Below are 13,360 nucleotides of genomic sequence, written 5' to 3'. Positions count from 1 at the left end.
AGGAATGTTGATCATCACTCCATTTGGTAGAGGATAGAGTGCGGAGGATATTCAATGTCCTTTTGCACTTATCCCAAAGATGCCAAATGCGTGCAAAGAAAGTTAGCTTTCTATCAAAGATGAGTCCCAAAAAAACTAGGCCTCCGAAAATAATTTGTCCCATTCTTAAAATCAGCATGTAGAGAAGATCAAATCAGTAAGAGGATCAATAATCAACCTAAATGTTCTTTCTTCTTCTCAGAGTAATGAGGAAGAACTTTAATGGATACTACTCTAAATGTAAGAATAATTTTCTGTGATTAAATGGAGTTAATTAATAGCTGATTAACAGTCAAGTAGAAAAAAAATCTGGCCTTAGATGTTGGCAAAACAACTGGGAGGTTAAAGCTAAAAGAGTATTTCTTGTTTAAAGCCTCAGATTTTATCAACAAATTTTTGTTTTTTAATAATAATAATAAAAAAAAAACAGAACTGGTCTATACTAACAGTGAAGCTGAGCATTTTCAACTCTTATTTGAAGAATGAATTTGCAACTGGAAAAGGTCACTGACCTTTTCAGTTGATTGAACAGTTGTGCTCAATGCACAACTTTGATCAAGCATCAGATGCACTACAAATTAAATTCAACAGTGGTGAAATTAAAATTGTAATCATTCCATTAAAAGGATTCCAGGTCATGCAGAAATTTATTATCAGCATATTTCCCTATTATTATTCACATTTTCCGAAACTTCAGCAGATTTATTGTAGGAAGTTTTATTGTAGATCACATGACTTAAATTCATTCCCAGTCCTTGCTCATTACATGCTCTTTTGTCATGCATTTTAATCCACCTCTCACTTTGGAAAAAACCCTACTTCTCTCACAACTTTGTCATCATGACCTTACATAATTTCTATACTGTCTTGCTTCTGCCTTTTGAAAAAATTTTTGTACTATCTGTTAAGTTATCATTAATTTATACATCTCACTCAGACTGATACCTCTTCTCTTTATCCATCAGTTTGAAGTAATACAAAATTTCTAGGTTTCATTACTTTAAACTGTCATCATGGCTGATAATACTTTTGTTACTTATCTCAGAATCCATCCCACCTTCCCAAATGGTCAAATGTATATGATATTCATCAGTAGCCAGTATAATCTGATGAATACTGTATACACATGAATGACCATTTCTTTTCATAATTATCAGTTCGCAATATACTCTTATAAACTGCATAAAGATAATCACAAAAAACAACTTGAATGGTAGCAGCAAGCATGGAACTTTTTTTGGAATGGTATCATCATAAAGATGACAAATTCTCGAACCACATTTTGACAGGACAAAGAACCTAGATTTCTAATGTGAAACCAGAGAGTAAGCAACAACCAATTTAATGACAGAGTGGATCACCAAAGGCAAACAAATTCAAATAGATGCTTTCCTCCAGGTAGATGATGTGCACTGTGTTTTGGGACAGGTGCAGTGTTTGCTCAATGACTGTGTTCCCAGGAGCAACAATGAACACATTTGTTTACTGCAAAACTTTAAAAACACTGCAGCAGTCTATTTGAAAGGAAAGATGTGACCTCCTCAGCTCTGGAGTTGCTTTAATTCACAACAATACATGATTCCACAACTGCTGCTAGTGATCAAACAATTAACTTCACCATTTGAATTGTTAGATAACCCATCCTAAATAGTCCAATCTTAACCCAGCGACTTCGATTTTTTCCTCCTCCATTTGTAGAGATCTTCAGCAGTCCTCAACAATTCAAAAACAATGATGGCATAAATTTGGCCATGAAAGATTGGGTAAAAACACTACTTTGAAGAGCGATACAAAACTCATACCCTGACATGAAAAATGTCTTGTTGTATGAGGTCATATTCCACACATGTAGCTGTGTACAAAAAAAGTAATACTGAAAATGTTTTTTCATTCTTTTACAAATCTGAATTTGGTTTCTGGATGCACCTCATATATATGGCTAGCAAACATTATCAAATACAGAGTTTTACCACTGGGTTACCAAGTATATACTCAAGAAATTATATTCCTGTTTTAATCCTCTACCCAAGCAAAAGAAACCAAGTTTGCTGGTTTGTATCTTCATGACTAGCCTACCTCATATATAGAGGCTGTTGACCAAAATCTTTTGCCACTGTATCCTATAATGCAAAAAAACATTATTAGAAAGGCCATTGCCCAGACTGGTTTCTACCCTTTTTGAGGTCTCATTGATGGGAGCCAGACCCTGAAGGATACCTTGATGAAAGCAATGCAGAATTCACATATCATCTATATACAAGTAGTAAATGATACACCATTTTACTACTGGGGCAAATGATGTGAAGTCAACAGAACTCTGTATAAAAGTACAGGGTGGCTCATAAGTAATGAAAAGTTTTAAACATTTAATAACTTAATTTATTATTTTTTTTATCATAACGAAATACAGAACCTGGAGCTTTTTTATTATTATTAGTTATGAAAAACCACATCATGTAAATGCCTACCATTTTGGGCATGTTCCATGACAGCTGTTAATGTTTCTGGCTGCAGTGCCCTAATTTCTGCACGAATGTTCTCCTTCAGCTGTTTGGATTGTCTGGGGGTTGTTCACATACACCTTATCCTTAAGGTAACCCTCAGGAAGCAGTTGGGATCCGTCAAATTTGGAGAATGTTATGGCCTTAGGAATACCACTGTGGCTCCAGATTACCACGGTGGAAATCATATATGAAATCACTCGTGTCTGTCCTCTACTGTAGGGTGTACAAACTTTTCAATCATAGCCCAATACTACTCCCCAGTGACAGTCACTACATTACTATCATAATCATCTTGAAAGAAGTAAGGCCCAGTGATTCCTGTGACATTATACAGCACCAGACTGTGCACTTGAGGGGAGGAAGAGGGTACAATTCACGCTAGTGAACAACCCTTGGGTTCTCCGAATTCCAAATCTTGCAGTACTGCTTATTCATGAAACCACTGAGGTAAAAATGAGCCTCATTGGACACAATCAGATGGTGGAAAAAGTCGCCAATTGTTGAAAGCAGACTGCAAAATTTACACATTACAAGAGGTGTGAATAATTTAAAATGCCTGCAGTAATGTCCGAGACACACACACACACAGCTGGCCAGAACGTCTTCAGGTTGACGTTTCTAGGTCTTCTTCAATACCTGTACATGTTGAATGTTTTCCTTTCCTAGCTGAAAAGAGTCTCCCAGATCATAGCAAGTCAGTTATGGAACCCTCTTGCTGAAACCCTTCAATCAAGTGACAAATCAATGTTTCTGAGGGAGCATTTCTGATATCAAAAGGACAGCAATATGCTCTTTGCCTTAGAATAATCATATGCTGATTTTCAAAATAAAATTGCACAATTTTGGTTCATTGTTGGATTATGACCTTTCCCATGATTAATTTCCCAAATGATCCTAAGAAAACCTAAAAAAGTTATTCATATTCTAAATCCTTTCATGACTTATGGGTCACCTTATATACTACTCATGAACATACTTCACAAGCAAACTTTGTTTGCTTATACTTGGGTAAAGGATTAAAACAAGAAATTCTTGTCAAGTATAACATATTATCAACTGCAGTAAGAGAATATGCAGTGTAGAATTTTAAATTCAGCAGAGTTTGAAGCTGTATGTATAATTGGCCATACCATAAACATACAGGGTGTATTCTGAGTTTCTACTACATAGGTGTTAATAAGAGAAGCTTTGGAGATTATTTCAAATTGTTGCAATTAAAAGAATTGAGAGAAATGAACTATTATACATCCTAAAATACTAAGTTCCAAAAAAATTTCAATCAAATTCACTGCCCAGCATATTTTGAGACATCCTGTACACTTACTACTTACAACAAAAATGTACCATAACAAGACTTTGGGATCACCTTGTTTAAAAAGATAGAAGAAAAAATAATTTTTTACAAATTTTTCTTATGTATAAATGTATGTGCTTTCAAAAATCAGGCGCTACTAACATTATTCATTGTTTATGCAAAGTTCAAATGTTTTTGTGCAGCAAATCTGGTCAAGAAAATTTTTTTCTAGCTGCCTGGAATTTTGATAATATAGTTGTTGAGTAAGAAATTTTGAAGTATGTTGGCATTTCTGATAATAAATTTTGCAAATGATTTGAAATTCTCTTCAAATTTTTTTTTGTCCTTATTTCTATAACAAATTGTTGAACTGAAGCTTAACCTCACAAAGGAACATTTTCTTGAGAGTTAAGCAGGACCCTTCTAGTGCACCTTGTGATACTAGAAAGGTAAATGAATGTCACAGGCTAGTTTGTTCTTGTACATTACAGTGTGTAATGCACATGTTGCTATGTCAAACATTAAATTTAACTTTCTAATTTCAGTTTAATTAAGAAATCAAGCAACAACTAGCAAACTGTTTCACTCAATATTAAGAAAAGAGCTGTCATATATGAGTAATGAAAAAAGCATATACGAGTAATGCTAATTCTGAGAATCTTATTTAGTAACTAAATAAGATTCAGAATTAACTAAAAAATTAAATTTATATAAATCTGTTTCTAAAATGCCATCAAGTTTTAAATACAATAAAAAAGCTAATGCCTTTTATTCCTTTATAGGGAGTAGGCAAGGCCTTTAAACCCTATCTAGCTTTTGGACTGAGTGAGCAGTTCAGTTTCCACCAGTACCCAATCAGATGCAAAGCACATCTCCTTGAGGAGATATATGATGATATGCATTAAAGGCAAGGGGCCACTACCCAGATCGGTTTCAACCTTTATTGAGGTCTCATTAGTGGGAGCCAGGCTTAGAAATATCAAGGTTAAGTAATACAGAGCTTATAAGTATTTTACCAAAACAAGTTACCATAAGGTGCTTTGACCTTATTAAATAAAAATCTCAGGATGAGCGATAGATGTAGAAAGTTTTTTACCTTGGGTATAATATATGTCAAAAGATACCAAGCTATTTTAAAATTTAATATTTTAAAGCTATTTTATTCCTTTACCACGAGTTGCCTAAATCTTGCACTACTTGCAGGTGCAAACTTGACTTACTGTCTGTTTGCTTACTTGGGAAATGGATTAAAAACAGGTTTAAAATAGCTTGGTATCTTTAACATATATTATACCCAAGGTAAAAAACTTTCTACATCTCTCTCTCTCTCATCCTGAGATTTTTATTTAATAAGGTCAAAGCACCTTATGGTACTTATTTTGGTAAAATACTTATAAGCTCTGTATTACTTAACCTTGGTATTTCTAAGCCTGGCTTCCTGATGAGACCTCAATAAAGGTCAAAACCGGTCTGGGTAGTGGCCCCTTGCATTTAATGCCTATCATCATACATTTCCTCAAGGAGATGTGCTTTGCATTAAGGGTAAATATTAAAAATAGTGATCAGAGCTTATTCCAACTTTACCACGAGTTGCCTAAGACTTGCACTACTTTGCGGGTCACCCAGACTTGCACTACGTGCAGGTGCAAACTTGACTTACTTTGTCTGTTTGCTTACTTGGGAAATGGATTAAAACCAGGTTTAAAATAGCTTGGTATCTTTAACATATATAACTTTTCTTATTCAAAAAGATAATCTGGATACTACAACAACATTTAATTATTGGTCAATTTCCTAAGCCCTTATCACTACTGACAGAGTCTAGGAAATTGTTTGGAAAACAGAAAAATCAACATCATTCTTAATTATATGTCAAAAAACATAGAATTATTTAATTATAAATTATACTTGAAAATTAAAATTAATCTAGAAACCTATGTCAAAAATGAAAAAGAAAAAAAAGTAAATATATATAAAAATAGAATTTGTAAAAATCAACAAACCTTGCCAAATGGAGTGTCTACTGATTTTTCAATTCTGTCTTCCAGTAAATCTGGATCATCTAAACCTGATCCACCAATGATTGCAATCTGAAAAATTAGAAAGTTCCCTATAAAAATTAAAATAAAGTAAAAAAAAAAAAAGAAAGAAAATACAGGGCAATAGGCAAGAAGACTAACAACATGATAAAGGAACATTAAATTGTGTATTCCAAAATTGCTGAAGTGAGAATTCAATTTAAGGATGTTCCTGGGGATATATTCCATGGCCACTGCAAGAACAATGACCTAGTAATTCGAGTCCAGCCTGGTCGAGCTGTATATGTAAAATTGATGCCTAAATATCCTGGGTTATCTTTTGAAATAGAAGAATCGGAACTGGATCTTACATGTGGAAGTAGATATAAGAATGTGCTTCTTCCTGATGCATATGAAAGCTTAATATCAGATGCATTATGTGGAAGCCAAATGCATTTTGTTTGTAGTGATGAGCTAACAGAAGCCTAGCACATCTTTACACCATTATTGCATCACATTAAAAAAGTAAAAATTAAGCCTCTTCCATATGGATTTGAGAATCAAAGCCCAAAAGAAGGTGATGACTTGTGCATGCAATATGGCTTCAAGATTTATAGACCTTATAATTGGATAAAATCACAAATGTAGATGTACTGCCCGAACCCAAATTAGACATAATTTTCTTTTGTAACATTTGCTGTTAAAATTATTAACATATATAAGCATACGAAAAGTAAATGAATTAAAATTATACTGCAATAATAGCAAACATACATACAAAACAGGCAACAAATATCTAACAGAATGGCATTTATCTTCCTTGCTTTATGTTTAAAAACAAAACTTGGGGTGAGGAACAAACAAGTCAGTATTAAATTTGAAACTATATTTCCCTTTAAGAATAGTATACTATATTATATGATGGTAATGAAAATCAAATGGGTAATATAAAAACCTAGTTAACTGATCAAATTTTCCCAATCATTTTCTTGGAAACTGTATAAGGAGGGTGTGAGCAGGGGAGTAAGAAGCAGATTCTTAGCACAGAGTGACTGGAATGCACTGCCTGAAAGTGTGGCAAGTGAAGAAACTGTGAATGGGTTCAAGGGATTGTTCAATGATCTTCTGGAATGAGAGTGTATAGACCTAACAGAACGAGTGCTTTGTCTCCATGGAGGTCAGAAAATAATAATCAGATAGGAATAATTCTGACAAATAAAAAGAAATTTAGCCAACTTAAGTTACTAAAGGGGTGCTTAAGGGTCAAAGCTGTATAACTTAGAGGAGACCTCCACATAGCCTTTAAAGGAATGCGGAGAACCGACCAGGGCTTCTGACCTAATGTCCAATCCTCACCTTCTCGTGGTGCACCCTGTTGGGTATCTACTTGGATACTGAACGGACGAGGATGGGCTGGCAATTTGGGATTTAGCCGACCAAATTGTATTCTTATTGGTTAAACCAAAATATAGAATGATGGTACAACATGACAAAATTTCATGCCGGCTGGGACGTCGCCCGGTTAAACAAGGCCCCCGCTGTTTTTGCCAGAGAACAAGGGCGAACAGCGAAAAGTCAGCTAGTGGAACAAATCTGAAAATAAACCCCAACTAAACATCACCAGAGTTGAAGATCGGTACTATCAACGTAAGATGCCTGAATGGCAAAGAAATGGAGCTAGCTGAGGAATTAGATAAGTACCAGATCGACATAATAGGGGTGACTGAAACAAAAAAGACCAAAACTGGTGAGATCTTTCTGAGCAATAAATACAAAATGTTATATTCAGGCAATGACAATCAAGGAAAAGAAGGAGTAGCCATAGTATTCAACACAAAATACGAGGCTAATCTTCTTGAATGGCAGTCAGTCTCAAGTAGAGTAATGTGGGCAAATATGAGAATGGGGAACTGGACAATGAGACTTATTTGTGCCTATGGTCCCACAGAAGGTTCTACTAAGGAAGAAGTGGAGGAATTTTTTGAGGCTTTAGAAAAAGCAACTGACACAATGAAAAATGAAAAGTTGGTCCTTGTTGGGGATCTAAATAGCAGAGTAGGAAATGATTGTGAGACACAAAAATATTTTGGGAAAATTTGGAGAAAAGTGCAAAGCTAATAATAATGGCAAATATCTGTTGGATTTCTGCTCAGGACATGGACTCGTTATTACTAACACCATGTTCAAACATAAAAATGTGCACAAATTCACATGGAGAGAAGAGGCAAGGAATAAGAAAAGTCTCATTGACTATGTTATTGTTGATAGTGATGTTTTCTCCCTGGTGCAGAACACCAGAGTGTACAGAGGATCTGAAATTGGAAGTGATCACTATTTAGTCTTGAGCAGGATAAAATTGAATTTCATATTGAAAAGAATAACGTGTAAGAAAGTTTTAAAGTGAATAAAAGTTGAGCAGCTCTCAGATGTGAACTGTAGACTAAAATACACAAAGATTATTGAAGAAAAAATGAAAGAGTTTGAGAACAGGAATCAAACCTTGGAGATTCAGTGGCAAACTCTGAAGAAAACATTGATTGATTCAGCCAGAGAGGCATGTGGTGAAGTTGTCTGTAAGGATAAAAAAATCAGAACTCCCTGGTGGACACAGGAAGTTAAAGAGGCAGTGAAGGAAAAGAAGAAAGCATACCAAAAGTTCCTGTCAAATAAGTCAGCTTGTGCTCTTAGAGAATATAGAGACAAATGCAAGAATGCTAAACACTGTGTAAAACTAGCTAAACAAAAGTCATGGGAGGACTTTGGCAAGAATATAGAAAATAAATATCAAGAAGGTGGCAAAATATTCTGGAGGTTATTGAAGAAGCTTAAGAATGGAGGAAAGAGTGCTATAAAAGGAATTAGAGATGATAAAGGTGACATGAAAACGGGAGAAAAAGATATCCTTGAAGTATGGAGATTACTTTGAAAAACTGCTAAATGAAACAAGCAGTGATGTCAGCACAGCGGTAAAAGACATTGACCAGGCATGCAGTCAGGAATACATATCCATACTTGAAGTAGAAAAAGCCATCAAAGGCTTGAAATGTGGAAAGGCAGCAGGAGTAGATGATATTCGACCAGAAATGCTGAAGTATGGTGGTATAAGAGTCTTACAGTGGCTGCACTGCATAGTTCAGAAAGCCTGGACAGAGGGACGAATTCCCGATGATTGGAGTAGAGCTCTCATAGTACCCATATATAAAAAGGGAAATAAAACTGAATGTGAGAATTACAGAGGTATTTCCCTACTGAGTGTTCCTGGCAAGATCTATGCAAGTATACTTGAGAAACGGTTGAGAAGAATTGTGGAAGAAAAGCTTGGTGAAGAACAAGCTGGATTCAGGCCAAATAGAGGCTGTCAGGATCAGATCTTCACTTTACGACAAATAGTCGAGAAAGCATGGGAATATAACAAAGATCTGTATTTAAGTTTTGTCGATCTGGAAAAGGCATATGACAAGGTGCCAAGAGAGAAGCTATTCAATACGCTGCAGTTATATGGTGTCAATGGGGCATTATATCAAGCAATACTTAGTCTTTATTTGAGTTGTAAGTCAGCAGTTAGAATTGAAGGAAGTACAGGAAGATGGTTTAATGTTAAATCTGGTGTGAGAGAAGGATGTACATTATCCCCTCTGTTATTCATTATCTATATGGATCACATTATGAAGGAAAGTGGTATTAAACATGATATCAAAATTGGAGATGTTAATGTCAGCTCTTTGCTTTATGCAGATGATGTTATACTTCTAAATAAATCCGCTACAAGTCTGCAAGATTCTCTGACTAAATTGAACAGCTGTTGTAATAGATATGGTATGAAGGTCAGCAATAAAAAGACAAAGACAATGAAAATAGGCAGAATCATTGAAAATGTCAACTGTGTTGTGAATGGAGAACCTGTGGAACAAGTAAAACATTTCAGCTATTTAGGCACGATTTTTAGTGAAGATAGTAAATTAAATATAGAAATAGACAACAGAATCAGCAAAGCTGGTATGGTGGGAAGTCAATTGAATAAATTCATATGGAATAAGACAGAAATTAGTCTGAACACTAAATTAGCTGTATACAAGACAGTGTTCAAACCAGTTTTAACTTATGGATCTGAGAGCTGGGTCAGAAGTAAAACACTTGACCAAAGACTAGAGACCACAGATATGAGAGTCCTGAGAAAGATTATAGGCGTGAACAGATGGCATCAATGGCAGTATCATATTAAAAACGAGGATATTAGGAAAGAACTTGGCATTGTCAGCATCCAGGAATGCATTAGCAGAGCTAATCTCAGGTGGTATGGTCACTTAAACAGAATGGGCGAGGAAAGATTAGCAAAACAAGTGTTCTCTGCCAGGTTGGCAGCAAAACGACCCAGAGGAAGACCAAGATATAGGTGGATTGATACGGTACAAAGTGCCTTAGACGATAGAAATATAAGATCTGATAATGTTGGAGTGATGATGACAAGTAACAGGCTGATTTGGAGGAAAATTGTAGATAGGAAATTAATAATGATGTATTTTTTTTTTTTTTTTTTTTTTCATGTAGTACTATCATATCCTGTACACCCCTTGAGGGTACATGGCAGGAATTTGATGATGATGATGATAAGTTACAAAATACACCTTATGTTTTTTTCAACGTACTATGGTGGAACTGACATTAAATAATAAAAAAATGAAATATAGCTTTATAAAGAAGAGTTTTTATGTGACAGAGCAGTGTGATCAAAACATCAAAGCAACTTAAAAAACATTGAAAACATTGGCTAAAGCAGTTAGTATTAAGATTTGTTAGTGCAAATCTTAGTACTAATTGAAATAAACAATTGAAATAATTTATCAACAGAAAACTAATCTTTGACACTAGTTGCACACAGCACTAATGTGATATAGGTTTTGCATTCTCATGTTTAGGGTCAATAATTTATATATAAATTTAATAAATAAAATAAACTGGAATATCATATCACATTTTCTGAAAAAAAATTGTTTTTAAAAAATATCATTAAACTGATATAAGTCAGAAACGAAATATTTAACAAAGATATAGTCTCCCTTACAAGTAAAAAAAAACAGAAAGGTTGGTAAACAGATGCATGCTCACAATGTACTTACAAGAAAAGTCCTAGCAGCCACTGCTCTGTGTCAAAATATGGGAAAATAAAATGCATACAATAATAAAGAAGGTTGCTTTATGTGTGTGTGCATGTGCACACACACAGGTTGCACTTGAAGGGGAGAAGAAATATAGGGTGAAAAATATTTAAAATGATGCTATGTCTTAGAAAGATTGAAGGAAGTTGAAATATTTTCTTGGAAAATTTCTAGCTTTTCAGATTACAAATGGCATTTTAATCTATCTTAAAAATCACTTTAAAAATATTCAAAAAAAAAACCTTTTTGATTCTACTCACTAGGCAAGCAAAACAAACTCTGACAATAACTTCTCATCATTTTCAGATATGTGTATGGATATTACTGTAATTTTTTTACTTATAAAAATATAACAACTTAGAATTTTGTTATATGTTACTGTTTTGATAATTTAAATTATCCCATATTTAGTTATCCACAGTATTTTTAGGAAGGATAGACAGGATAGTTGAGATGGGCAGGGGGCATGCTGCTAATAATATCAGACGACTTAAATCCAGTTAGAGTTGAGAGCTATGACTGCAATACTAGTAATAGTTTTTATGTGGCAGTGAGTATGAAGCCATCTGGTGTGAGTTGTTGTTTAACAAAATTAAATACATGGTGAGGTGTTGCTAAAGACCTGGCAGATCAGCTGCTAGTGACAAAGAAATGCATCGCCACCAAATAAATATGATGAGTGCAAAAAGAGTAATCATAATGGGGACTTTAATTATCTGAACAATGGTTTAGTAGCTATGAAATTCATGAGAAGAATGAAGACAAATTCATTGAGCTGTTGCGAGTTAACTTCCTCAAGCAGCATGTGACATAAGGAACTCATGGTCAAAGAGTGTTATATCTGATTAGTATCAGAAGAGGTTTCACAGTTAAAGACGCAACTATTCTGCCTCCAGTTGGTGACAGTAATCATGCAGTACTCACTTGGAAAGTGGCTAGTTTATGAATATTCTATTCATAAAAAGATTACCAATCCTAAAAGGTTTATAACTACAGGAGTGACTTCATATTACTGGATTCCATTCTTATGCAAACAGAAGCATGGCACATTGTAGCCAGAGCCAAAACACACATCAGAAAAACTATGAAAAAATTCTTTTAACTTGGTAAAGCATACAAATGAAATGGTCTATCAACTAGTGTGGCGAAATCATTTTGACATGGATCAAAATAAAATGCCCACAACAGTTAGAGTCACAAGATAAGCAAAGTGAAGATGCAATTGATTAAATCTACATTAGCACCCCTTTATTCTTAAATAACATTTATGACTCATTTATTAGTCACATTGCGGCTCTTTCCCCCCCCCCCCGCTCATTTTACATTTATTGGGCATTTTAAACACCTCGCAAGTTATATGTTTTGGTCTTTTATATGTTCAATTAAGCATGCTTTTTCAGAGCATGAAAATGGATGGAAATAACTACCTTTCTTGTCGTGGGATACGATAACTAACACAACAAATTTCAGGGTAGATATCATAGAGAAAAACCTGAATAAATCTTCCATGGTGTTTTTGGGATTCCCTAGGATAAGATACTAATAATAATAACCACCAAAAGTAGCAGCAAGCATCAGTGACCTCTTTCTTTCTTTCTCTCTCTCTCTCTCTCCTTTGATTGTAGAAGCGTTTTCATTTATCTTTGAAATGCAACCACGTTACTTTTTTAAAAAAAATCTACAAACTGGAGGTTAAAAAAAAAAGCATTAATAAAATTAGGTAAATAAATTTTAATCGACTTGCTGGTCCTAAATAAGTTGTTCTTTTTTTTAAAACAGTATTACGAAATAGTACTAACACTTCCGAAATTAAGATACCAGTTCGTACTTTATTTATTTACAATAACAAAATTCCAAAACACTAATTATGTGAATAATTAACTATTGGCAGTAATAACTCCGATTTCTCTTGATCTGACTTGAAATAATGCAAATAATAATCGGCAATCGTACCGTAGAGCTAAAAAAATTATGCAGAGCTTAATGGTAATTACAGAAGCATATTATAACAAGAATCTTGCATGTGTTACCTTTACATCTTCATTCCCTGACATTATTTTAATAACACTAAGCTACAATTACACTGATAATTCACGACACCTCAAAACCACATTTCAAAATAAAAGGCTTAACGCATGCGTTAAGCATTGACTGAATTTGACCATCTGCCACCTAACAAAATTATCTCAACTTCATTATTGAATAAGAGCATAAAAGGCTTTCGGTGACTATAAATTGGTAACAATAGGGGATATTATGAATTCATTCTCATTTCATTGCCGAATGCATAGAAACTTTGAAAGTTTCGAAAACAGACCAGTGGGCTTATGAGAATACAACCACTGGCAT

The 13,360-nt window shown here is 34.4% G+C and overlaps 1 protein-coding gene across 1 annotated transcript in view; it reads right to left on the bottom strand.

Annotated features, from left to right (window-relative positions):
- LOC150094426 (S-methyl-5'-thioadenosine phosphorylase-like) overlaps positions 1–13,139 on the bottom strand; it is a 97,382-nt gene extending 84,243 nt beyond the window's left edge. The window contains exons 1-2 of the mRNA XM_090412315.1: positions 13,042–13,139; positions 5,841–5,927 (exon numbers count right to left, since the gene is read on the bottom strand). Of these exons, the coding sequence (XP_090268441.1) occupies positions 5,841–5,927; positions 13,042–13,065 (111 nt within the window). The 5' untranslated portion in view covers positions 13,066–13,139. The remainder of the gene's footprint in view (positions 1–5,840; positions 5,928–13,041) is intronic.
- Positions 13,140–13,360: the final 221 nt, after the last annotated feature.

This window comes from Typopeltis vanoorti, chromosome 22, assembly GCF_054136105.1.
Source record: "Typopeltis vanoorti isolate ZY-2024b chromosome 22, IOZ_Tvanoo_1.0, whole genome shotgun sequence".
In the NCBI taxonomy this organism is placed as follows: Eukaryota; Metazoa; Arthropoda; class Arachnida; order Uropygi; family Thelyphonidae; genus Typopeltis; species Typopeltis vanoorti.
The sequence above is the reverse complement of the archived record's forward strand: the minus strand, read 5'-3'. Positions and strand labels throughout refer to the sequence as shown.